The sequence below is a fragment of the Emydura macquarii genome, unplaced genomic scaffold (assembly GCF_026122565.2).
Source record: "Emydura macquarii macquarii isolate MOO-44397 ecotype Brisbane River unplaced genomic scaffold, CSIRO-AGI_Emac_v2 contig_320, whole genome shotgun sequence".
Lineage (NCBI taxonomy): Eukaryota > Metazoa > Chordata > Testudines > Chelidae > Emydura > Emydura macquarii.
This window is the reverse complement of record NW_027130457.1, coordinates 7241632-7267615: the sequence shown is the minus strand read 5'-3', so window position 1 is coordinate 7267615 and position 25984 is coordinate 7241632. Positions and strand designations below refer to the sequence as shown.

Here is a 25984-nt window from a genome sequence, read left to right as displayed (position 1 = left end):
TGCCTCTCATAATGTTGTGATGTATCAAAAGCTATGATGTCCCCTGCTAGTCTCCCCCTCAAGTGACTTGGTGGCCCTGTTAATACTTTCCTACCATGGGAGTTGGATCTGCCTATTAAGGACTGGGACAGTCACAGGAAATATTAGGGCTTCGCTGTGCACCCCCACCCCAGCGGCACCCCTTGGAGAAAACCCTGCTGGCGGAGCGCAGCCCAGCCAGGCGTGTGCCCCTGGGCACGTCCCAACAGCTGTGTCCGGTGCGGTGCGCTGTGCGGCTACCCCAACCTGCCGGCATCGGGGCCACTTGGGCTGGGTTGGGGGGAAGCCTGCTGGTGGTGGGGGGAGAACGGGACTTGGGACTCCTACGCCCGCACCTCCCTCTGCTCTGGAGGCAGCAGCAGGCGGTCCAGCCGCGCCCGCCCGTCCTGCTGGGGGAGCCGGCCCAGCCCCCAGGAGCGAGCGGCCTGCACAGGGCGCGCGCTGCCCCTGCCGGCCGGGGGTGGCAGCGGCTAGTCCGGCTCCTCCCCAGCGGTGCGGCGCCGGAGCCGAGCCTGCCCCCAGGGCCCCGCCGCGGCTCCCCCCGCCCCCAGCACGGCGGACGCGTCTGGCTCCGGAGCAGCGGCCCCGCAGGTGAGAGGCTCGCGCGGTTCGCTCGGAGGCTCCTGCCTTGCGGGCGGGGAGGCTCTTTGCAAGGAGGCGCCCCGGGGCCGCCGCCGGCTTCCCCGGGGATCCCCAGCCCAGCGGCGTCCCCCGCCTCCCTCCCTCCGTCCGTGCTCGTCGCCCTGCGCCGCGCCCCGCCCCGCCCGCTCAGTTCCTGCTGCCGCCCCCTCTGCACCGACCCCCCGCGCTGCAAGCGTCGGAGCAGCCCCTGCTCTGTGGCTGCCCCCTGGGCTGAGCGAGCGGCTGGGCTGGGACGTGAGGAGGGTTTTCAAGGCGCCCTTAGGGAAGGTGGGTGAGGGTCGGGAGCGGGCAGGGAGAGACGAGCCCGGGGGGCATCACAGCGCTGATGCTGGGGGTTGGCCCTGGCCAGGCAGGGAGCCTTTCTTCCCCCTCTTGCAGGATCAGGGGCTGCCCCGCGCCCACAGAACGAGCCTTTGGGGGGAGGCAGGAAACAGGAATCGGGCTCCCCTCCCAGCGAGCCTGAGGGTGCGGAGTGTGGACTCTGCAGCGCTGGGGAGAGGGATCGGGTCCTGCCCCTTGCAGCCCTCCTTGGCCCAAGCTGGGGGTGGAATTTGGCTTCCAGTCCAAGGTGCGTTTTCTTTCAGCCTCACCTGCCTACCGTGATGGGTGGTGCCAGAGGGTGATTCCACCCTGCCTAGAGCACCACAGGAAAAAGATAAGGGCAAAGGGCTTTTCTTTACATTAGCCTGCCCTCTGTGCTTTTTTTAAAAAAAAGAAAACATTTTGGCCCGTACATTTGTGTAATCTAGCGACTCCGCCTCTACTACCAACACTTTGGGGAACTGTTGATAGGATGTTATATTCATAGACTTTATTGTGCTCAGTTATTTGAAGGCTCCTTGGCAAGGAGTATAAATACTTGAAGTTTCTACAGAGATTTGAGACATTTAATAATGCTCAGCCTCCTTCCAACTGTGGTCTCCGTTTAAGAAACAACAAACACAAAATACTGCGGGAACTGTTTAATAGAGACAGCACATGGTTTTGATTCAGGCTGGAGATTTGGGGGAACACAGTTCCTTGTAAATATAGCAAGGTTCCAAAGGAGGGGGGGGGTGTTTGTGGTGTTTTAGGCAATGGGGCCTGGAAGTGGGTGCAGGAGACTCCAAGAAGGGATTATATGTTTTTGGAAATGGGAATTCTTCATTTTAAAACTTGAATATTACATTTTGAACACTCTGAGCTTGTTGGCTTTTGGGATACTCATTTAAGTGTCCAAACCTGCATGCTGTTAGGTGCCCTCAACTCCAGTCACGGGGAAAGAGAGAGGGAGGAGAGTCTCACACTGAGGAGGACCTCAATAGGGCGATCAAAAGATGGATGTGTTCCCCTTAGCCTCCTCTCAGGTGGTTTCAGCTACAGCTCTTAGTGCAGTCAGGGCTCAGTACCTTACAACATTGTGCCTGTATTGACTGATCTCTTATGTTCCAGAAATCTTGTCTTTTCACTTTATCTTTCTGTGTAGCAATACAGCTTTAGGATAGGTTTCTGGTTTCTACTGTTCTACTGTTCCATCTGTCGTATTACACTGACTGAGCCTGGACTATTCTCTCTCGCTGACTGAAATGTGAAAATTGCTCCTACCTCGCTTTCAGTTTTAACTTCTGAAAAGTAGAGGGAAGTATTTCTCAAGCTATTCAATCACTAAGTACTAATGTGATTATTGTGATTATCTTTCAATCACTGATACTTGAAAATATAATTACTATTTTACCTTAGTCCCAGTGACTGCCTTTTTCACATCTCTTAGTATATTGGAGCTGGAATAATATGTGTGAACTAATAAAACTGATAATTTCTATACTTGGGCTCTAAAAACTGTTTTTAAAGCTCTGGAGTTTGTCTCTCAGGATCTGAATTGAGGTCTGTAATTGACACCAGCTAATGTTTGAACAGAGAGAATTTAAATATGCATTAAAGTAGAGATGTACAATGGGTCAGAAGATATTTGTGTATTACAGGCACCAGGAAGAAGCCAATTTGCTTAACCAACATGGAAAATATTGCTAGACCTAACCTTGCTTCCTCCCCTCCCCCCAAAATTAACTATACATAGCAGGGTCTGTGAATTTATTTTTTGTTTTGTTTTTTTGTGTGGGAGGGGAAGGGAAACACTAGAAATTATGGTCAACATTTTCAGAGGTGGGTGCTTAAAGCTAGGCAACTAATTCCTTATTTAGCAAATAAATTAAGTGGCTGATTTTTCAGAGGTTCTGAACACCCAAATATTCGCTACAATACACTTCAATGAGAAATCTGCATGATCAGCACTTTAAATGTCACTCAGGCCTTAAAATGGATTTGGGTGCCCTCTTCTTAAATTGTTCTGTCTCCATGGTAGTTTTTTAGGAGGGTTCTGTTTCAAATTTTGCCCCAGACCCCCCCAAAAACTCTGTTCAGTTCTGAGCAAAGGTTCATGATTTTTAGATTATGGCCCCGGGTTCAATTCCCAAAGACTACCGGCCAGGGATGTCATTACAAACAGAAAGGGGAGACTTGTAGCTTTCTAGTGGAAGCAGCACTTGCTCGTGGAGCTTCTTTAATACCTTTATACCTGTTTCCTGAAGAACATAATCTGAATTCTAATTGAGCTAAAATAAGGCAATAAAAGCAAACATTAATCTGAGATGCTGTCTGACACCTTTTCCAGCACTGTCTTGGCAATCTGCATCTCTCTCTTGGCTTTGTTGTTCACTTGTACAGTGGAGTAATTGTACTCCAAGGCCGAGGAAGCTGATTTCATCTATGTATGGAATAATAGGGACCTTTGCTCACAAATACTGTTGCTGGGATTCCATGCTTGGCAAATACAGATTTTATGTGCATTATTACAGCACTTGATGTCAGACTTGACAACCTGCCACTTTCCAGAAAGATACCATAATAAGGCACTATTAACTAATTCTTTAATCCTTTTCATTACAACGAATCCCAGTATACGTTTTCCCATGGCTATGAACAAAGGATTTAAAGCTGGTGCAAGATAGTTGTAAATTGTTTTTTTGTTCTCCTCCCCCCCCCCAGCCTTCATGGGCTTCTGAGAGTCAGTTCATACTATTATGTTTAATTTTATGTATACAATATTTATACATTTACTTACAGTTGGACAGAACAACCTTTGTTAATGTAGTGTTAAGATCAAATCAGTTAAAATCACACAGAATCGTGCAGTGGAGAAATAATAACCAATGGGAAACAAATTAGACATGGGCAAGGGAGAAGAGAGATGGCTTTTGCTGAGATTTGAAAACAAGTGGTGAATATAATGTGTGAAGGGGCTGGGGGGGCAGTAGGAAGAGGCTGTTCCAAATATCAGGAGGCCAGTCCACGGAGGGTACTAAAACCAGGGGATTTTAAAAATTAGATGCTGACATGAGTGAGGCACTGTGGAGAATTACGGAGCTGTGTAGTATTTCTTGATAAAATATCATATGCCCATCTGGTTGTCTGTTTGATATTAACCTGTCTGAATGCAGGCAGGCTGTAAAGGGGGAAACCCACAGGAAATGAAACAATGGCAAAGATAAGGCTCCTTCAGGAAACAAGCTATCAGATGGGTAATGTCCCCTGTCTGTCACTCTCTGGTCTAGAATGGTTTACTCTTCCCAAAGCTGAGCATAGGATAAGCGGGATCAGAAACCTCAGAGATCCTATAAAAGGTAAGCAGGGGTGGAGTGAGTGGCCACCGACTGCCCAAGGTGTCAGCGAAGCTAAAAGACTGGCAAGAAACACATATGCTATGAGAAGGTCAATCTGCTTCTCTCAGCCAGAGATGGTAGCTGGGCTGAGGGAAAGTTACAACAACTGGCATGGAAATTTTAAGGTGTAAGCAAGCCTATGCATGTAGGCGCTTTTTATTGTTATTACCATTGGCTATGTGCTTTGTTTAATATCCTTCAGTTCTGTTTTCATTTCTTGTCACTTCCTGTTTTTCTTTTAATTCCTTTTAGCTGTGGCATATTCATCGAAGATTGGGTTTTCAAAAATAGTTAACTCCAGATATTGTTGATGCTTTAAAGTGCAGTTAAGCTCTGAAAAATGATTCTTTAAACTGTCAGTATTCCAAGATCACTCACTCTCAGTAATTCCATATTAAATATGCTTAATTTACAAGTAAAAAGTCTCACATCCCCCCTTCCCCAAACTGCCAGGCCTGCAAAATCAGCTTGGTATCCCAAATCAAACTTGATTAGAATCCATTGCTAGAGAGAGCTACAAGATTCATTTTTTCCCCCAAGCCTTCCTAGCTGATTAAGTCTTGGTTTCTTAGCTGATTGATAAGCTGAAGAGGCAGCCAGGGACCTTTTTGTTTTTTGGCTTCTTTTTAAGGAGATCTTGAATGCTTTTATTTAATCCTTGTAAGGTGTCTAGATACCTCTGGTGGTGTCAAATATATATTAGCAATAACAATAGTTTGTACATGGGAATTTATTTCAATCAGGAGTTAGAGACACCATCAACTTAAGTCACCAGGGTGAAATATTTTTACTTGCAATAGTTTTTGGCATTACTTTTGAAAATAGTGACTAAGAGAATGGAAAGAAAACATTTTTCAGTTTTATTTTGTGCATCTGACAATGCTTTGTTTATAGTCCATTTCAATTTCCCTGGTATAGTCAAGTCAGTTCACCTTTTTATTGGTGTGGATCTTTTACGTAGGGAGTGAGAAAGAAAAATATAATTGGAACACAGCAAAAACTGGCAAATGAACTCATGTGGAGGTGTTGTGTCTGCCATCACTTTTAACTCTTTTTAAAATTGTTTAGATTTTAGGTTAATGGTGTCCCTCTAGGGCTGAAGAGACAACACCAATCAAATCCAGCTGCCTTTCCAATGTTTTCCCCCCTCTACAGTGCTAACTAGAATAAAAATTTAAAAACTTTCTTTTCTGACTCATCAAATTAGATAGGGCCAGATTCTGCCTACCTTATTCACATTGAATAATGTCTTAGGACTTGTCTACGTGGGAAAAATGTCTGGAATAAGTGTCTCTACCGGGAGAATTAGTGGTATAATTATACTGCTGTAGTTACAATGATATATATCCCTGTGTAGACAAGCCCATTCTGTGAGCAGTCCTCTTGAAATCTTGGGGGCCAAGCTGGAAAAAAAACAAGTGGAAGTAAGTTCCAGAGGGGTAGCCGTGTTAGTCTGTTACAGCAAAAACAACAAGAGTCCTGTAGCACCTTAAAGACTAAAACATTTCTGCAGGCATAAGGTTTCGTGGGCTGCAGCCCACTTCGTCAGATGCATGAAATGGAAATCACAGATAGGAGATGTGTGTATATATATACATCCAAGGGTAAGAAACAACAATGGGGAGGACAAATGCTAACAAAGTCAATTCAGTTAGAGTAAATGAGGGCTATTCACAACCATAGTGGCTAGGATGGTGTAGAAGCTCTCTGCACCAACATTCCACACACAGATGGATAACAAGCCATCAGGAGCATTTTCCCTGATGATATGGCACACCTGGTAGCGAACTTTGTCTTGACCCACAACTACTTCAGATTTGGAGACAATCTATACCTTCAAGTCAGTGGCACAGCTATGGGCACCTGCATGGCCCCACAGTATACCAACATTTTTATGGCTGACCTAGAACACCGCTTCCTTAAAACTCGTCCCCAAGCACCTTTTCTTTACCTACGCTACATTGATGATATTTTCATCATCTGGACCCACGGGAAAGAGTCCCTTGAAGAATTGCACTGGGATTTCAATAATTTCCACCCCACCATCAACCTCAGCCTGGACCAGTCCACCCAAGAAATCCACTTCCTGGACACTACAATAAAAATAAAGGATGGTCACATTAATACCACCCTATACCGAAAACCAACTGATCGCATTACATACCTTCATGCCTCCAGCTTCCACCCTGGACACATTACACGATCCATTGTCTACAGTCAAGCCCTAAGATACAATCGGATTTGCTCCAATCCCTCAGACAGAGACGAACACCTACAGGATCTCCATAAAACATTCTTAAAACTACATTACCCACCTGGAGAGGTGAAGAAACAAATTGACAGAGCCAGACGGGTACCCAGAAGTCACCTCCCACAGGACAGACTCAACAAAGAAAACAACACAACACCACTGGCCATCACCTACAGCCCCCAGTTAGTCTCTCCAACACATCGTTAAGGATCTACAACCTATCCTAGCAGATGATCCCTCACTCGCTCAAGCTCTGGGAGGTAGACCTATACTTGCTTACAGACAGCCCCTCAACCTGAAGCAAATACTCACCAGCAACTGTACACCATACAACAAGAACACTAACCCAGGAACCTATCCCAGCAACAAACCCTGTTGCCAACTCTGCCTGCACATCTACTATAGTGACCCCATCACAGGTCCTAGCCACATCAGCTACACCATAAGGAGCTCATTCACCTGCACATCTACTAATGTAGTATGTCGTCATGTGCCAGCAATGCCCCTCTGCCATGTACATTGGCCAAACCAGACTGTCACTACGCAAAAGAATACATGGACACAAATCAGACATAAAAAATGCTAACATCCATAAACCAGTCGAAGAGCACTTCAATCTCCCAGGACACTCTGTAGCTGACTTGAAAGTTGCCATACTTCTACAAAAAAACTTCAAAAACAGACTTCGGCGAGAAACTGCAGAGCTGGAACTCATATGCAAACTTGACGCAATCAGACTGGGTCTGAATAGGGACTTGGAATGGTTATCTCATTACAAGAAGCAATTATCACTGTTCATACATTCTCACCTTCTAATCAATGGTTGTGAATAGGCCTCATCTACTCCAACTGAATGGACTTTGTTAGCACTTGCCTTGCCTTCCCAATTGTTGTTTCTTACCCTTGGATGTATATATATACCTCCTATCTGTGATTTCCATTTCATTCATCTGATGAAGTGGGTTGCACCCATGAAAGCTTATGCCTGCAGGAATTTGTTAGTCTTTAAGGTACTACAGGACTCTCGTTGTTTTTTCAAGTGGAAGTACTCATCCAAACTCTGCCTAAGCCTTGCTTCTCATGATCCCTTTCTTTCAGCCTCTGATATCACCCTTCCCAGGCATGACTTTGTTGCCCTCCATCCTGTGTGTCTGTTCTCCCTACCATTTCCTGGTAAAAGAGAGGTGGAGAGAGAAATAAGAACGGCAATACTGGGTCAGACCTATGGTCCATCTAGGCCAGTATTCTGTGTCTGACAGTGGCCACTGCCAGATGCTTGAGAGGGAATGAACAGAAAAGGGCAGTTCCCGTGATCCATTCCCTGTTGTCCAGTCTCAGCTTCTGGCAGTCAAAGGTTTAGGGACACCTGGAGCAGGCCCGCTGAGAAGAGGCGGCAATTGCCCAGGGGCCTGGCAATTTTAAAAGGGGCCCAGGCCATGTGTGGCGGGGTATAAGCTTCCCCTTGGGGAGGCTAGCTACCCGGCCATCCTGCCTCTTCCGCCCGTGGCTGCTGCCCACAGTCCACCCAATCTCTGCCCCAGGCCTCAGCCCACTTGCTGCCATGTGCCTCACCCTTCTCACCAGCCCACCTCCCTGCTTGGCCCCCCTCCTCTTTTCCACACCCCCCTTTTCCCTCTTGGCCTCCATGCAGTCGCATCCCCCCTCCCTGTTCAGCTCCCCCCGCCATCCTCGCTGCGTACTTCCCTCCTCTCCTTCCCCATTTGCTTTCCCGCTGCTGCTCGCCGTGTCCCTCCTCCGCCCCTCCCTGATCACCCCCCCCCCCCCAGCTGTCACTCGCTGTCCGGGGGAAGGGGAAGTGTGGAAGAGAGGCGGGGGACTGAGCGATGGGGGGAGGGAAGCAGTGGCAAGCAGGCCAAGTGGGGGAGGGGCAGGGCTGTGGGTGGAAGAGGTGGGACGGGGCAGGACTGTTCTGTCCTGGGGCCCTAAATTCCTGTCAGCGGGCCTGACCCAGAGCTTGGGATTCCATCCCTGAACATCTTGTCTGATAGAGGTTGATCTACCCTAACCTCCATGATCTTATCTAATTCTTTTCTGAACCCAGTTATCCTTATGGCCTTTATAATATGCCATGGCAATGAGTTCCACAGGTTAATTGTATGTTGTGTGAAGAAGTATTTCCTTACATTGTTTTAAACCTGATGCATATTAATTTCATTGGGTGACCGTTCATTCTTGTGTTATGTGAAGGGGGTAAATAATGCTTCTTTATTCACTTTCTTCACGCCATTCATGATTGTATAGATCCATCTATCATATTCTCCCTTAGTTGTCTCTTTTCTAAACAGAACAATCTGTCTTTTTAATCTCTCCTTATATGGAATCTGTTCCAGCCCCCTAATTATTTTCATTGTCCTTCTTTGCACTTTTTCCAGTTCTAATATATTTTTTCAAGATGGGACAATCAGAACTGCACATGGTATTCAAGGTGTGGTCATACTATGGATTTATATAGTGGCATTATGATATTTACTGTCTTATCTATCTCTTCCCTCATGGTTCCTAACATTGTTAGCCTTTTTGACTGCTGCTGCACATTGAGCCGATGTTTTCAGGGAGTTATCCATAATGACTCCAAGATCTTTTTCTTGAGTGGTAATTTAGATATCTTCATTTCGTATGTATAGTTGGGATTATTTTTTCCAGTGTGCATTAATTTGCATTTATCGACATTGAATTTCATCTGCCATTTTGTCACTCATTCACCCACTTTAGTTAGATCCCTTTGTAACTCTTAACAGTCAGCTTTGGACTTAGCTATCTTAAGTAATTTTATATTGTCTTCAAATTTTGCCACCTCACTGTTCACCACTTTTTCCAGATCGTTTATGAATATGTTGAATAGCATAGGCCCCAGTAGAGATCCTGAGGGATTTGGGGGAAAGAGGCTATTTATCTCTTTCCATTGTGAAAATTAGCCATTCGTTCCTATCCTTTGTTACCTATCTTTTAATTAGTTACTGATCCATGAGAAGACCATCCTTCTTATCACAATACTGCTGTCTTTGTTTAAGAGCCTTTGCTGAGGGACCTTGTCAAAGGGTTTTTGAAAGTCCAAGTAAATTATATTGATTGGATCACACTTGTCCTCATGCTTGTTGACTCCCTCAAAGAATTCTAATAGATTGGTGAGGCTTGATACCCCTTTACAACAGCTGTGTTGACTCTTTCCCAACCTATCTTGTTCATCTACCTGTCTGATAATTTTGTTCTTTACTGTAGTTTTAATCCATTTGCTTGGTACTGAAGTTAGGCACCGGCCTGTAGTTGCCAGGATTGCCTGGAGCCTTTTTTAAAACTCAGTGATACATTGGCTATCCTCCAGTCATCTGGTACAGAGACTGATTTAAGTGATAGGTTACATCTCACAGTTAGTAGTTCTGCAATTTCATATTTGAGTTCCTTCAGAACTCTTGGGTGAATGCTATCTGGTTCTGGTGACTTATTACTGTTTAATTTATTGATTTGTTCCAAAATCTCCTCTATTAACACTTCACTATGGACAGTTCTTCAGATTAGTCACCTAAAAAAAGAATGGCTCGGATGTGGCGATCTCTCCCATATCCTCTGCAGTGAAGACCGATGCAAAGTGTTCATTTAGCTTCTCTGCAATGGCCTTGTCTTCCTTGAGTGCTCCTTTAGCATCTTGATCTTCCAGTAGCCCCACTTACTATTTGGCAGGCATCCAGCTTTTAATGTAGTTAAAAAAAAAAAAAAAAGAATTGCCATTAGTTTTTGTGTCTTTAGCTAGTTGCTCTTCAAATTCTTTCTTGGAGTGCCTTACTATACCTTTACACTTGACTTGCCAGAGTTTACCCTCCTTTCTATATTCCTCACTAGGATTTGACTTCCAATTTTTAAAGGATGCTCTTTTGCCTCTGACTGCCTCTTTTACTGTACTGTTTAGCCCTGGTGGCAATTTTTTGGTCTTCATTGTTTTTGTTTTTAATTTGGGATATACATTTAGTTTGAGCCTCTATTATAGTGTTTTTAATTAGTCTTCATGCAATTTGCAGGCATTTCACCCTTGTGACTCTTCCTTTTAATTTGTGTTTAACTCTCTTCCTCATTTTTGTGTGGTTCCCCTTTTTGAAGAGAAATGCTACTGTGATGGTGTCTTTGGCATTTTTCTTCTACAAGGATGTTAAATTTAATTACATTATGGTTGCTTTTTTATGAGAGGTTCAGCTATATTTCCTCTTGGTCCAGATCCTGTGTTTCACTTAGGACTAAATAACAGTGTGAAATTTCCAAACGGATAAAATCCCACCTATGTGATCAATTGCACTTTTTCACATACCAAATAATAAGAAGGCAAAACTTTGACTTGCCACAAGGCCAGGTATAATTGGTGATTACTACTTACATTCTTCCAAAACTGTACATGGTGCTTTCCGACGTGCAAAATATGCTAAATGAGAAACAAAATCAATATCCTACAGAGCTACGGTCTATAGTACTGTTTCCATGTGTGCTTTTAAATTGACAGGTGTAAGGCTAGTCTGTTAAACGAGTTGATTTCCTACACTAGCACAGACAAGGGTGATGCTTTCTTGTACCAGTAGGTGAAGACAAAAACAACCTGAATTGTACTAATATCACTAATTACGTAAAAGCTGATGGGCTTTCAGAACAATTTGTCAGTAGGTGCCAACCAGTCTGCATGTTGTTTCTAAGACTCTAGTAGTTATGGATAGGAAGCAAGCTTGGTACTGTGCAATGTTATTTTTGTCATTGGTTAGGTTAGTGCTGTGGTTCCTGGCTGTGTCTAAGAGTAATCTTTTATTTATTGGCTGTGTGGGATGTGCAGAGCTTCTGAGTTTATGAATATTGCCCAGAAGCTAATGGTGTGCTCACTAAACAGCAGTTCTTGTTGTGTTGTTCCTTTCAGCTGTAAAACTTCAGCTGCAGGGCTCGGAAACACTAAAGCCAGTAAATGGCTGTTTACAAATGGATAAGCTGATGAACACAGAGGTTAGGTGACTTGCCCAAAACCATACAAGGTCTGCTCTTAGCTCTCTCTTGAGAGAGCTGGTGGTGTACTCTGACTGATGGTTTATTTTCTCATGCAGGTCATAGTCACGTCTATTGCATGAAACTTTATTTTCTGTTCTGATTGCTTAGTGGCTGATTTCTTTCCATACATCCCTTAGTTGGGTTACAAGTACTCATGTATTGCTGTACATCTTGACTTTCTGACGCTCATGTCCGTGATTATGGTTTATATGATGATAATGTCTGTGGACCCCAGTCATGGAACAGGACTCCATTGTGCTAGGAATTGTACAATCATAAGAAGTGTTTCCTGTCCCAGTTACATTTGAGATCAGGACAGAGGCAACTGCCTGAGATTCTCTAGTCTAGAGACACTAATTTATTTACTTAGCAGCACCATCCACAGCCCTTAGCCCCTGGCTGCAGGCAGAGGCCATAATATCTCTTTTTGTTCTGCTGTCTGCTAACCTGTTCCTGCAGTGACTCGGGACTGGGACAGCTTCTGCTCTACCAGGAGTCCCCTGTGGTGGCAGCATTTATTGAAGAATACAGTACAGTTTACACACTAAAGACCAGGGGTAGTCAATAGGCAGACTGGGCCAAATCCAGACCACCAGATGCTTTTTCAATGGACCCTGAAATCTTTTTATTTACTTATTATTACCATTATTATTATTTTTTATTATTTTCTCTGGAGTCTGGACCTTGACTATACCTTGACCAAGATATTTGGACCTTGACAAAAAATAATTGACTCTACCCCTGTTATAGAAGAAGTGTATGTCTACAATTCAATAAAAGTCCCAGGGCACAGACACGGGTGGCCTGCGTCAGCTGACTTGGGCTTACAGGGATAAAAGTTGCATGTAGATGCTCAGGCTTGGACTGGAGCCTAGGCTCTGAAACTCAGCAAGCGGGGAGGTCTCAAGACCCCGGGCTCCAGCCCAACCCTGAACATCTACACTGCACTGAGCCTGAGTTAGCTGGCATGGGCCAGCAACGGGTGTTTTACTGCTGTTCAGACATGCTCTTGGTTTCTCTATGGTGAGACTGACAGCTAGGGAGATACTGGTGAGGATTAGCCTCATCAGTGCCTAGTGGCTGTGCATCTTTGAAGGAGAGAGAACAGAGCTATCTTAGGTCTCCTGCCATGTGGTATTGGCAAACAGGATGGAACAGTAAGCAGGTCAGAGGGCAAAACAATTATTTTTAGGGAAGTAGCATTTTAATTTTCCCTGATATAAGCCCCAGTTATCCAGGCAAATCAAGAGGTACTTTAATGAAGAAGGTAAAGCATTCATATTACTCAGCCTTTTGGCTAAGATTAAGTGTATGAAAGATTCAGGATAAAAATATAGATTCCATAGTCCTTTACTCTGCCAGTTTGGAGTTAGCATCATATAAAGATGTTTGTTTTGGAAAGCAGAGACTGGACAAAACAAATCTAGGCTGCATCAGACTGACTCACCATAAATCTCAGCAACTGATATCTACTATAAATAATAAACTTCCTTAAAATAATAGATTTATAGGAGTTTACATAAATACCATTTCTTTACATACGATTGGAGTGTAACCTCTGTGAATGGGGAAGGAGACTTATCCTAATGAATTAAAATAAAAATAATAATGCAAATGACCAAAGATTTCAGGAAAGTTTTCTGTTTGTTTAAAAAAGGAATGTATTTATAGTAGTTGCTAAGGATAAGTGCTTAGAGAATGTTTACATTTTCTGTGGTATGTAATGTTATTCACTTAGTGTCTGAAGCTTTCTCTTGTGTGTTTTTCCTTGTTTGATTGAGCCTGTTACCACTCTTTAATGGAGCACCCTCCTGCAAGAAAACTGTATTATGAATGGATTTACAAACTGAAATTTACACTCATTTGTAGGAATCCGTAGAGGAAAAATAGAATTACATGCTTTATCCTTTTTGCAGTCGAGCAGGGGGAAAATCTCAAAAATATACTTTCAATTCTCAACAAACAGTGATCCTAGGTACAGATGTGGTGGTAGTATGTCGCACAGCAGCTGGAGTGTGTAAAACACTAGAATTTTGGACAGCTTGGGAAATTGGGGTATTTTTACAATGAAAAGGCTGCTCTACCTCCATTAAGATTTTATTTTTTCTGAAAGGCCTCTGGGAACCAGAGGGAAAGATATTTTGACTCATATAAGGTAACTGAATAGTAGACTTCCTGAAAGTAATGGGCCAAAATACTGCAGAAATTGTTGTATTCTGTGTGACCTTTTGACTATAGTCACAGTCTCAATTTGTATGCCCAATTTCCATATAAAAGCCAACACTTGAACAATTTAAACTGAAAATTCGGTTTACCACATGGTGAATGCAGTTATTGATGCCATCTTCACCCATACTCATCACCATTATCTTCTGATACTGAGGGAAGTGATTATCACTTATAATGGTTCTGTTAGAACAAAGGGAAAAAGCTTTGTTAGTATGGAATTTTATCAAACTTTGTATTAAAACAAAAATTGTACTTATTTTACCACTGCAAGTTGACATTTCTGCTGTCTTGTGTAAAGACAGAGTTCTTAAAAAAATGGAGTAACTGTTTAATCACTACTGGCATATCTTGATTTTGCATCTGGTGTCAGGAACATTTTCATTTTTTCCCACTTGGTATGTGCTGATAACAAATTATTTCTGAAATTGGGGACCTGGTGAGGATGTGTGGAAAGGTGGTTCCTGTCCTGTAAAACTTGATAGGAAATGTTTCACTATTTTTCTGAATCTTATATAAATGGAGTAATTTATTGTACTTAGTATCAGGATAGCAATAGGCAACCAATATAGTAAATATTACATAACTCTTCTAATTAAGTTCTGTTCTTACTAGATGTGTTAAATCCAGTTCAGCTGCATTTATACAAGTATATGTGCATGCTACACACAGGTATTATTACCAAAATGCAGTAGTGTTTCTATAATAGGGCTGGGTTTAGTTTTTCACTTAAAGCAGGGATTCAGCCTCTGTTTTGTGTGAACAATACAGTGTACTTTCTCCAAATTTACAGCACATAATCTGTGGGTAAAAGGTGAATTTTCTGGGGATTCAACTATATCAGTTGCTGAGTCTGAGTTAAAATAAATTAAATGTGACTTGAAAAAATGTCAGTGTTTGACTCTCTTTAGTAACCTTTTTGCTAACATAGGACTGGTTTTTCATTCACTGTCCAGAAAGCTGAAATGGAATTTTAAATATCCTCACGTGTACTTATAAAGAAATTTGGTGTTATTAGGCAAAGTTATTAATTTTTCCTAACTCTCCCATTAGGTTAACAGTTTTCCCTTACAGCAAACACTTCCCATATCTTAAAATGAGACTGAAGCTACTCATGTCTTCAGTAAAGAAAGCAAATACTCACTGTGGTTAAGGAGGGGTATGTGCCTCTAGTAAAAATGGCTATTTCCTATTGGTTCCAAGGGAACTGAAGCGACAAACTTCATTCAAGAACTACAGCCCCCCCATTTCACTAGAGTCTTTGTTATCATAACTAAAAATGACAATGTTTCATTGCACAACAAATAATATAATTGACAGAGAAATAGTTGTATACTATAAAACCTCTGTTCAAAGAAATGTTGTGGGGTTTTTTAATGGTTTATTCAATTCACCTGGAAAAACAGGAGCTATGTACTGTGCAACTAAAGACACCCTCTCGCCCCCACCCATACACTGTGGTCAGTGAAGTTAGAACCCTGGTCCCTCAGATCCTGAGCCCAGATCTCTATGAATTAAAGTAAAGGTGTAATTTTGCTCTCAGTAGCAGCCACTAGAAGGGAAGGTGCTTGGTTATCACACTGATGTGTATGATATAAAAAGCCGAATAGAACAGCAAGAAGACTGTTTTTGGAAAAGACACTACCTAATATTACTTGTGGCTGATCTGACAAGGACTCCGGCAAGAATCCATTTCTCACTACCCACCAGCAATAAAACACAGTTGCAGGCACACTTCTCTTTATATTCTTGGGGGGATTTTTTAATTATATTTTTCAGTGCCTAATGGAACCCCGTAATCTAGAGATTTTTCTAGTGCTAACAGAATTGATTGTAAAGATGATGGTGTGGCATTCGCCTCTGCAATTTGGACTGGTATATCGCTGTGTCACCCCAATCCCCCACTCCTGGAGCACATCTCACTCTGCTTTGCTGTGTGAACCCCCACTCCTGGCCAGCTCACGCACAGCCACCAGCAAGCAAGGTGCTTCCACTGCCTCTAGCCAGCCATTCATGGGATTATGCAATGGTATGACCCCAGGCAATATCTTTAGTCCCAGATGCAGCCCTAGGAACTGCAGTTTTACAGCGTTCAGTGCTGCCCACTGGACTCTGCTAGCTCATATGCTCATCAGTTTATCAAATAAATTGATATGCACCGGCTTTGTCACTTCACAAGGGTGTACATGGGGGTGCAGTGTGTCACAGATGGCCACTGTGGGGGGATTTGACACATCTCAGTTTTATGGTAGTTTCCTTGTATTTGCTTTCTGGCTCTGTGAGGGGTCAAGCCCCTCAGAGCTCCATTGCACTAGAAATGTGATGCTGCTGCAGGTCCCACCAGTCACTCCACAAACACTCAGTGAGGGCTCCTTTGCTTATACACAGGCTTCAAACCTGCCCAGTTGACAGTCTTAAAGAAAAGTCCAAATGTCATAACTTAAAGGTTTTCCCCTGACTCGTCATTTGCTACCTACCCAGGTACGTCTCACGTCTCATGCAGCTAACTCGTCTGGGTGGAGGATCAGATTTCCTTGGTGTCCCCAGATAAATGAAGAAACATAAACAGTCTTTCCTATCCTGGAGTTACATGATAGTCCCTTGTATTTAGTATCAGCCCCTCCTGGACACCTCTCTAAGTTTATTCTCTTTGGACAGGATAACAGGGTAGTTCTCGTGGACCCCTCCTTCCTCAGGTTCTCTGTGTCCTGTCTCTTAGCCAGGATAGAATGCTCTCAGTTAGTTCCCCATAGCATTTCCTTTCTCAGGTTTACTCAGCAGCACTTCTCTGCTTCCTTTATCAGGGAACTCTCAGCCATCCCCAGGGAACTTCTAGCAGCTTGCTCCTGCTTCTTCCTTCATCTGGGGAATCTTGCAGCCCTCTCCAGCTGTCCCTGCCTGAGCATCTGTACTCCAGACAGTGTTCCCCCCCTCCTCCCCCCCCCCCCGTTTCTGACCCTGAGAAGGCATGCAGAGTGTGTATATAGTATGTATTGGAAAGTTTGGGGTTTTCCAGTTTACAGCAGGTGCCAATTGCATCTTTATCTTGGAGACCTTGCAACAGCAACTCTGTTTGCAACAGCAATTTGTTTAAATAACTTCAGTCTAAGCTGTAAATGGACAAGTGATGTTCTAATCAGAATAAGGGCTTGTCTAGATGAACAGTGAGTGTGTGGCAAGCTGGGGTGTAAATCTACAGTGCACTAGTATGTTGCACAGTAACTGTCCATGTGAACTTTGCTGCTGCACACTAAATGTTCTCTAGTGTGCTTCGAAACAGGAGTAGGTCAATGTGCATTAGGGAACTTCTAGTGCAGGGTAGCAAGGTCCACAAGGACAATAAGTGGACAGCATGTTCGTGCACTGTAGATTCACACCCCAGCTTGCTGTTTGTCTAGCCAAGCCCTGAGTCGTTCTATGTGAGTGGACTACTGGTGTACTTCTCTTACTGAAGGCACACTGCCTTGTGTCTCCCAACTGCCCATAGGGAGAGCATCAATAGCTTTCTTAGACCATGCCTACAGTACAAAATTATGTCAACCTAACTTACGTCGGCACTGGGCCACTGCAGTTATTAAATTGCTTGTGTATGTGCACAGTTGGCTCCTAGTGTCAGCAGTGCATGTCCTCACCAGGAGCGTTTGTATCAATTGTATTGTCAGTGTGGGGCATTGTGGGACAGCTCCTGAAAGCCAGTAATAGTCAACATAAACAGTGTAGTGTCTGGCTGACACTGCATGGACCTCATTACATTGGTGACTCTATGCCACTCGGGGTGGTGTTACTAAATCAGCAAAAAGGCACTTACACTGGTGGAAGCCAAATTTAAGTGAAGACTCTTCCACAGCTAGGTTAATGCAAGGCAATTTGTAACCCTGTAGTGTAGACCAGGCCTAACACCTAAGTTACTTATTGCTGTGTTATTTCAAATGTACCACGAGAAGGGTTTCACAGGATTTCAAAAGGGGCTCTGTCTGCTTTTTGCTGAATCTCTCAATACAGTATAAGGATGTTGAGAAATTCTGTTTTATGTCTAAATTAAAGGTCTTTTTAAACACTAGTGAAGTTCATGCCATTGTGAGCCCCCCCATTAAATATGGAGTTGGAACAGAAACTTTAGATGTCAGGAATTTGCTCGAATGTATTTCTGCTACTGTACAAAACACCTTACTTTGGGAAAAATACCAATTCAGACCTTTTCATAGACCCATTTTGCCCAATCTAGTCAAAATCAAATAAGGTATATATATGGCCATCATAAATAATGCAACAAAATTTCATAAAACAGACTTGACAAGTTGCTTTTTTCCTTTGCATCTTCATTTGTTTTTGTTCCAGTGTGTTTGATTAATTTGCTGTGGAATTTTTAGCTGGATCAGCATTGGGTTTGTTTTGTACAATGGTGGGAAAACTTAAACATCTGAATGTGCCAGGTAATGAAGAACAGTTTGTAAACTGTTACAAGGTTCTAGTGCAGTTAACAAAAAGTTATATTAGAAGCTTGCTGATATTTTTTTTAAAATAACGCCTTCACCACAGAAATGGAAGAGGAATAAAATAAATCACTATAACTCTATTAACCACACAGGACTTTCCCCCTCAAACAATGTATAAACCTCATGCAATTAGGCACAATTTAGCTGCTTTGAAATTGTTTATTAAAAGTATCCCCATTTGTTTCCATAGATAATCAATTCATATGCTATGAATAGAAATGCCATAGAATATTCCACAACTATCAAAATCTCTGGACCTTACAGACAGAGCTAATGTTTTGTTATCTATTAGCTGTAACCAGTGATAAATGTTTGCTGCAACTCCTGGAAGACAATGCATTTTGAAATGTTGTACTGAATTTGGATCTACTTTACTATGTGTGGAGTGCATATTATAAAATTGTTCTTTATCCCTTCAAAAGCAGCACTTCCAGGAGTAACCCACTTTCATGTCAGGTGAGCAGATATTTACTACAGCACTGTGAATAAAAGGTAATAGGATATTTGTCTGTCTTCATGTATTAAGCATATTCACAAGGCCAAAGTGTGTTGCTGCATGTGCCCTGTTTATGCTAATCCACTGAAGTGAGATGGCAAATTTCCTTGATCTAGTGCAATTAAGTTAATACAAGTCAAGGTTGCTCACCTAATTGGTGAAGTGGTTTCTTCTGGTCTGCAGAAGTAACAGGGCTGATTCACACACACGCATTCCCCAAGCTGTCTGAGTTTGGGGTGCTAGCATACTCAGCCCAAGTGGGGCTGGCAGAAGGAGGAGTTCTTTAAATCATTCAACAAACCTTTTAAAATTCATTAGCTTCTTTTTCTTCACAACAATTGGAAGAAAACATTTCCATGTGTGATCCTAGGCATGATGCTTGTTTCCAGACAACTTAAACGTTATATCCTTTAGCAAAACCTTTTTGAATGATAGTGTAACGCTAAGGACCATATGTCCTCAATCTTACATAGATATGTACAGTAGCTCGCCTAAACATTTGTGCACAATTGTGCATATAATTACCAGGATTGCATGGGTGTACATTTGAGTGATGCATGTACTCACTGTAGCTATAAGTGAATGGATAAATTGAATATGTATTTAATACGCTTTTGGAAAAATCAGTCCCAAAAGATTAAGTAAACTCATTATGAAAGGCAGAGGGACAGATCTTCACCTGATGTAAATTAGCATAGGTCCATTGAAGTCAAGGAAGCTACACTGATTTACATTGGTTGAGGTTCTAGCCCACAATTCATAGTGCACAGGCAATGCACTGACCAGCGCCCCAAGCCTATGGAAAGAAAGCCATCAACTCGGACTGAATAGTGAGTGGCTGTTCTTCCTGATTAAAAGCAGCCTTTTTTTAAAGTCAGGTGAGTCTTAAAATATTGTACTAAATGAAAATGCAAGGAAGTTATGTCCTGTTGCCTTTTTTGTTTGTTAATTTCAGTTTTGTTCATTATTTCAGATATGTTGATCCTGTGGTGCAAATGTGTTAATATTTGAAGCAGTTATTGGTAGAGCTATTGTTAATCATAAATTATAGGAATTTACTAAGCCTAAACCAGTGGGCAAATTCACCAGTTAAGGGAAGTAGAATAAAGCTCTCTACACCACTCACTTCATGTCCTTTTCTTCAGAGAGGGTTTTGTTAACAAAAGATGTAAAAACCTCAAAATAATGCAGAGTATAGAGCTGTCCTGCTTTCTCAGCTGGGAAGTAAGGGAGCATACCCTTCCTGGCTGGCTAACCCTTAGACTTCCTGCCAGATCCTCATGCGGGAACTTTCTTCAGGGTTGTAAATCAACCTTCATCTTCCCCAGATTGAGCCCGGATTATTCCTTTTTGTGGTTTCCAGTCACATGATGCAAAATTGATCATTCTCCATTTTGTGCTCCATCTGGAGATTACAACTCTGTCAGTCATAAAGGGTTGGGCCTCAGAACAGGACATTGTGATGTGTGCATATGCCAAGAACCAGCAATCTGTTATATCTAGTTTTTCAAAACACCTTGTTTTCCCTGTTGCTGAACTCCAGTGTGGCCAACTCTCACAATTTGATTGTGAGTCTCTCAATATTTGTTGTTTTTCCTCAAAACACCAACTCCTGGATTCACGTGACTGTGATGAGACTCTCCACTTTCATTCAAAAAGTACGTTTCTAGCCGTCGTTGCAGAAAAGAGCTTGAAAGCATGACCCGAATGCACTCTAAATGATCAGAAATCATAAGACAACTAAATGAGCCCCCAGATTTATCATTTTGCAAAGGTTTTAAGCCAATCTGATGGTTTTTGAGGACTGACTCATTTTGAGTGCTTGAGGTTGGCAAAAATTAATAGAAGGGGTGATATTAGTAGATATTATGAAACAGTGAGATATTGTTCACTTTTTAATTTTTGTTTTAGGAAGGAATGAAGTGCAGTCCTGGATGACAGCTGTCAACCAATCTTTACATATTGTGTGGCAAAAAATAAAGAGCCAACTAATAGTAGTCATGTCTTTTCTCCTTGCTGCTGTCTGGTATTGTAGAAGTCTCTATGCATACATAGCACAGCTGTTGAAATGGTATGTTTTTACTACAATGCCTTTCATTTTCAATTAATATCTTTGTCTTTTAATTAAATATTTACTTCCTGCAAACTCTTTTTGATACCTGTTTTATCATTTGGATTTCAGGTGGAGTAGATATCTGCAGAGAAAATTCAAAAGTAAACTCTTTTTTTGTTACCAATCTGCATTTTAACATTCCTCCTCTTTAAATGCAAAAAAGTAGATGTTTAACTAATCTGTGAATTAAATTTGATTTAGAGAACCTCAGTGTACTGGCAGAAGTTGATCTGCTTGGTTATTGTGCAAGAGAATGGAAAGGAGAAACCAAGCAGGCCAGGCAGATGAAGGAGGTAAGGTTGTTTAAAGTTGCATCTGTATATATACATTTTGAAAAAAACTCTGAGCTTGAAAAAAAGAATCCTTGCAATTTTAATGTAAGCAGCTGTAATGAGCTGTGTGAGATCAAAGGAATTTTTTTAAAAGTGGGGAGCAGCTTTCTTATGTACATGGTTCCATATATAGACAGGAAGTGTAATTTACAGCTAGAGTAGAGGTACACATAGTAGTCTTGATTGAGCAAGCACATGTACATCTACCTGAGCTGGAAATTACACCTCTAGCTGCAGTGTAAGACATACCCTTACAGGCAAGAATTACTCAGAATATGGGACCAGATCTTCAGCTCCAGTGCATCCCCTTCAAACTGCTCTACCAACACAAATGAGCCAAATGGGGCAGCTGGAGATACCCATGTCATGGAGGAATTCATGGCTGCCATAGAGCTGGAAGAGGTGGCCACTCTTTGGTGTAGAGGTGTGTTGGGAGGCCTGCTCAGAGCAGAGCTGCACTCTAGTACTCTCAGCTGGTTGAAGTTAAAGTAGCCCTGAGTAGATCTAATATGCACTGGGAACTAAACTAGTTCTCCAGTAGCTCTGGGGAAACACAAAGGTTGCATATAGCCACTCTTGTTTCTCCCAACTTCTCATTTCTAACTGCAAATAAACTAAACTAAGTTAAAACAAAGGATGAATTGATCATTTAGATGAAGCAAAAACAAAATGCAACCAACTATATGTTCAAACACCTCAGTTTACCACAACTGTACCAGCTCATCATGGTGAGGAGAAGTAATCTCTGCAGTACTGTAACAGAACTCAAGTAATGTTGGCTGCATAGATCAGTGCCAACATGTTGAATTACCTCCAAAAACAAATTAACCCTGACACTACGCAACCAAAAAGAAAGAGGCACCAGTTCTCTTTTGTCCTTTCTTTTGACTGAACCACTGATCAAGGAAGAGAGCCAATGATATTTTACTCTTGTCCCACAATGACTCTTTCTATACATTTTTTAATTTTATTGTAAAAAGTGAAAACGGGAGTTTTTGTAGCCTAGAACAACATGTGCACAATCAACCTTCAGTAAATTTCATATGATCATTTTATTCACAGTCAAATCTCTGGATTACTCCCCAAGTGCACATTGACATGATGCTATTACAGTTTGTTTTAGTAATCCGTAATATTAAACCTCTTTGAAAACATACTAGTCTGAAGAACTTGAATCAGTTTAATGACAGGTGATTATTTCTAGCGTTATCTCTTAGGAAGAAAAAAGGAAATTAAACACAAAACGCCAAGATACTGTGACTTTTAGTACAGTTAAAACCAAAACCTACAGTATTGTGACTTCTCACTCTATGTGGAGTTTACTTACTGTAACAGATTGTTTCACGTGCCTTAACTCTGACTTTTCTCAGGAAATGTGTGGGTTTGAGTTGGGCACTTCCTATAATTTCAACATGGCTGGATTTAATATTTCATGAGGTGATACTGAGAGAAAACTTGTGCGGTTCGACCTTTTGCATACTGCACGTACAAGTATACCTGGGATCTGACTATTAAGAGCATTATTTTTTAACTGTAGCAATGACCCTCTCATCCCACTATTTGGAAAAGAGGTGTTGGTGGTGGGGCAACAACCTAGCAACTAAAACCTGGCAATACTGGCACGCTGCCAGTTCATAGGACTTCTGCTGATTCAGTTGTTTGTTTTAAATACCTAACTGTGCTTTCTAGAATACTGGAACATAAAATAGGCATTCTGGGTTTTAAACACTTATTCTTTATCAGCCCCTTATTTTTCTGGCAGCCAAAGAATCAGGCCAACAATTTCAGTGACCTCATCCTGGCCTGTAGTTGAATGGCATAATCAATTGCAGGTTTAAATAATACAGTGAAGATGCCAAATGACATGTTTTATGGGCACAAGTGCTTTTAGAAATTAGAAACCATATTTGAGAACTTGGCCATCACAGTGGGTCATGGGGATTTAGCCTAGTCATTGCCACTGATGTGAAGAGTTGTGGTTATATCTCGGTTCCCTGTCTTTTTAAAATAGGCTAGTCACAATATGTTGGATTAGTTTGCTCCACTGCAAACTGATTGTCAGTAGTTATGCTACTGTTGCATGCACCTATTTTCAATAAAATCTTCAGAAAATGAATAGTGCTAATAATGACTAAAGTAGGGTGACCAGATGTCCCAATTTTATAGGGACAGTCCCAATATTTGGTGCTTTGTCTTATATAGGCACCTATTACCTCTCACCCCCCGTCCCAATTTTTCACACTTGCTATCTGGACAACACCCACAAGAAAGCATTTTCCAGGGATCACAGAAGGTGAAATAAATATTAGGGTTATCATTCAGCATTGAAGCATTTTGTGCCAGCTATCTTCAGAGAGAGAAACAATTTAGTAAGCCAGTGGCATGCATTTTGCAATGGAAGGGCTCCATCTGCTGTATATTGTTATGTACCAAATTTTAGAAGAGAAAACAATGTGATATGAACCTAAGATCTGGGTACAGATTTTCTTTTTGAAATACTGGCATTGTCATGTAAAGTTCTGCACACAAAAGTTGTGATGTATTTCTCAGTCATCTTGAAAACAAATTCCTAAAAACTTTGAGTGCCCATGAAGCAGATGTTTGTCAAAGATTTGGACTGTTGGTATTATGCTGACAGCACCAGTGGATCCACAAAAATTTTCCACATCAGACCTTTTTGGCCACAGCAATTTGCTCTCTCTCCTGTTCACAACGTATAAACTGGTAAACATCAGTTTCAAGTTAGAGAGATGGGATAAAAAATTACTTAAATATGCACTGAATTATACACACAAACAGATATCCATAAAGATCATTGTGGAAATTGGAGAAATACAATGTCCAGACCACATATAAACACATAGAAAGTGAATACATCTATAGTGAAATGAAATGTCTTTGGACCTTCTGCTTTCACTTGTACTAGTGTACATCAGCAGTAACTCCACTGAGGTCAGTAGTATTACTCAACTGAAAACAGAGTTAGGCTCTTTCTCTCTTTATAGACCCCTAGCGACATCTTGAAATTAGCCTTCAAGCTAACATGTCTCACTGGTTCTTTCAAAGATTTAAGATACTTATTGTTCACTGTTGTTTTGGCCTTTTTTTAGGCTTATGAAGAACTATTTTGGAGATACCATATTAAATATATACGACAAGTAAGAAGAGATAACTACTGTGCATTAAGAGCTGTGCTGTTTCAGGTATTCAGCCAGGGCATTTGTTTTCCATCATGGATGAAGGAGAGAGATATTTTAAAGGTATGTTTCAGTTGCTGAAGCAAATAAAATTTATATGTTCTGGTGTTTATAGAAGGAGTGACTTGATCCAGCAACAACTTCTCTAAAACTGTTGTATGCCAGTGCAAGTGGGAGTAGAGACTATGGGAGGGAGCAAGGAAGGCTAAGCACTATGCAAAAGTGGAAGCAGGTCTCAAGTCCATTGTGTTCCCTTATTCTTAAGAGGGGGATGGGTGGATGTAGCATCGTGTCTGAAGGGGCATGTCTATAAGTGCTATCTCCATCATGCTAATAAGGCATAATAATAATCTATAAGGTCCAATTTTAAGCCTTATGCCTGCCACTGGACTGGAATTATTATTTGCTCTTTGTATTGTGAGTACCTAGAGACCTCAGTCTGGATTGAGGATCCTATTGTGCTATGTCCTGTACACACACAACAAAAAGGGGTCTCTGCTCCCAAAAAGCTTACAATTGAAGTTACTTGATGACTGTATGCCAGTGCTTTCATTAATGCAAGAACTGAGTTCCTTTGGACAGTCTGTCTTGCTTTCATTGAATTTAACTTTCACTTACACTTAGAATCCTCCATATCTGTGTAGGTCAGGATCAAGGCCAAATTGTTTTAGTCACTACAGTTCAAGAGCTGCATTTTTAAAGCTTACTGTAGCTTTTTGCTGACTGGTTCAACTAAGATTATTATTTCTACAGTACGATACCATAGATATGAATGGAATTATATTTGTAAATAAGAAGACAAGTGTGTCTGCCTGCAGTCTAAATCAGAAGTAGCAGCAAGTGATGCTGAACAAAAACAATGGATGTAATTGTCTTAGTTTTAGCCAACCAGTCATTTTACATAGCTGCAAATCAGAAAGCTATATCCCCAAATCTACAAAATAGCTTCTATTATGTATAAAATTCACTGTTTAAGTTTGTTCCACTAATGAAAATGAACATTTAAAGGACCTCACCCACACAGTTAAGTGAAGAAGTTATTCAGTACAAAAATATTTGAATCCAGGTAATTTAAATAATAAAAAAAAACCCTTCAATAACAGCTGTTTTTCTTTATCATTATGAAAAAATGAAGTTCTAGAGAAAACTTACCATTAGCTACTTGTCATGCTAAGTGACTCACAACGAGTGCCTACCTCAGGGCAGATTGTCAAAAACAGGGCAGACACCCAAAACTGGTGGTGTATTCTATAATTAGATTTCACCAAGCCAGTAGCAAACGTGAACTCTTAGATCACTTTACCAGTCTTACAATGGAGTCACAGACAGCCGCTTAGATCGTCCAGTCTATCTTGCCACATGGACAAACTGGACTTAGTGATAAATGGTCACTTACACCAAAAATCACGAAATATTCAGGTTGCTTCCAGTCCCAAGAGACCAGTCACTTACCCCCGATC

General features: G+C 41.7%; 1 protein-coding gene across 2 annotated transcripts in view; it reads left to right on the top strand.

Annotated features, from left to right (window-relative positions):
- Nucleotides 1-595: 595 nt before the first annotated feature.
- OTULINL (OTU deubiquitinase with linear linkage specificity like) overlaps nucleotides 596-25984 on the top strand; it is a 39519-nt gene continuing 14130 nt past the window's right edge. The window contains exons 1-5 of one of the 2 annotated variants that reach the window (XM_067569303.1): nucleotides 596-630; nucleotides 20794-20953; nucleotides 21065-21096; nucleotides 21197-21288; nucleotides 24438-24587. In XM_067569303.1, coding sequence (XP_067425404.1) covers nucleotides 20817-20953; nucleotides 21065-21096; nucleotides 21197-21288; nucleotides 24438-24587 — 411 coding nt within the window. In that variant the 5' untranslated portion in view covers nucleotides 596-630; nucleotides 20794-20816. Of the gene's footprint in view, nucleotides 631-20497; nucleotides 20954-21064; nucleotides 21097-21196; nucleotides 21289-24437; nucleotides 24588-25984 lie in introns of those variants that run through there. The other variant, XM_067569312.1, reaches the window with a different exon arrangement.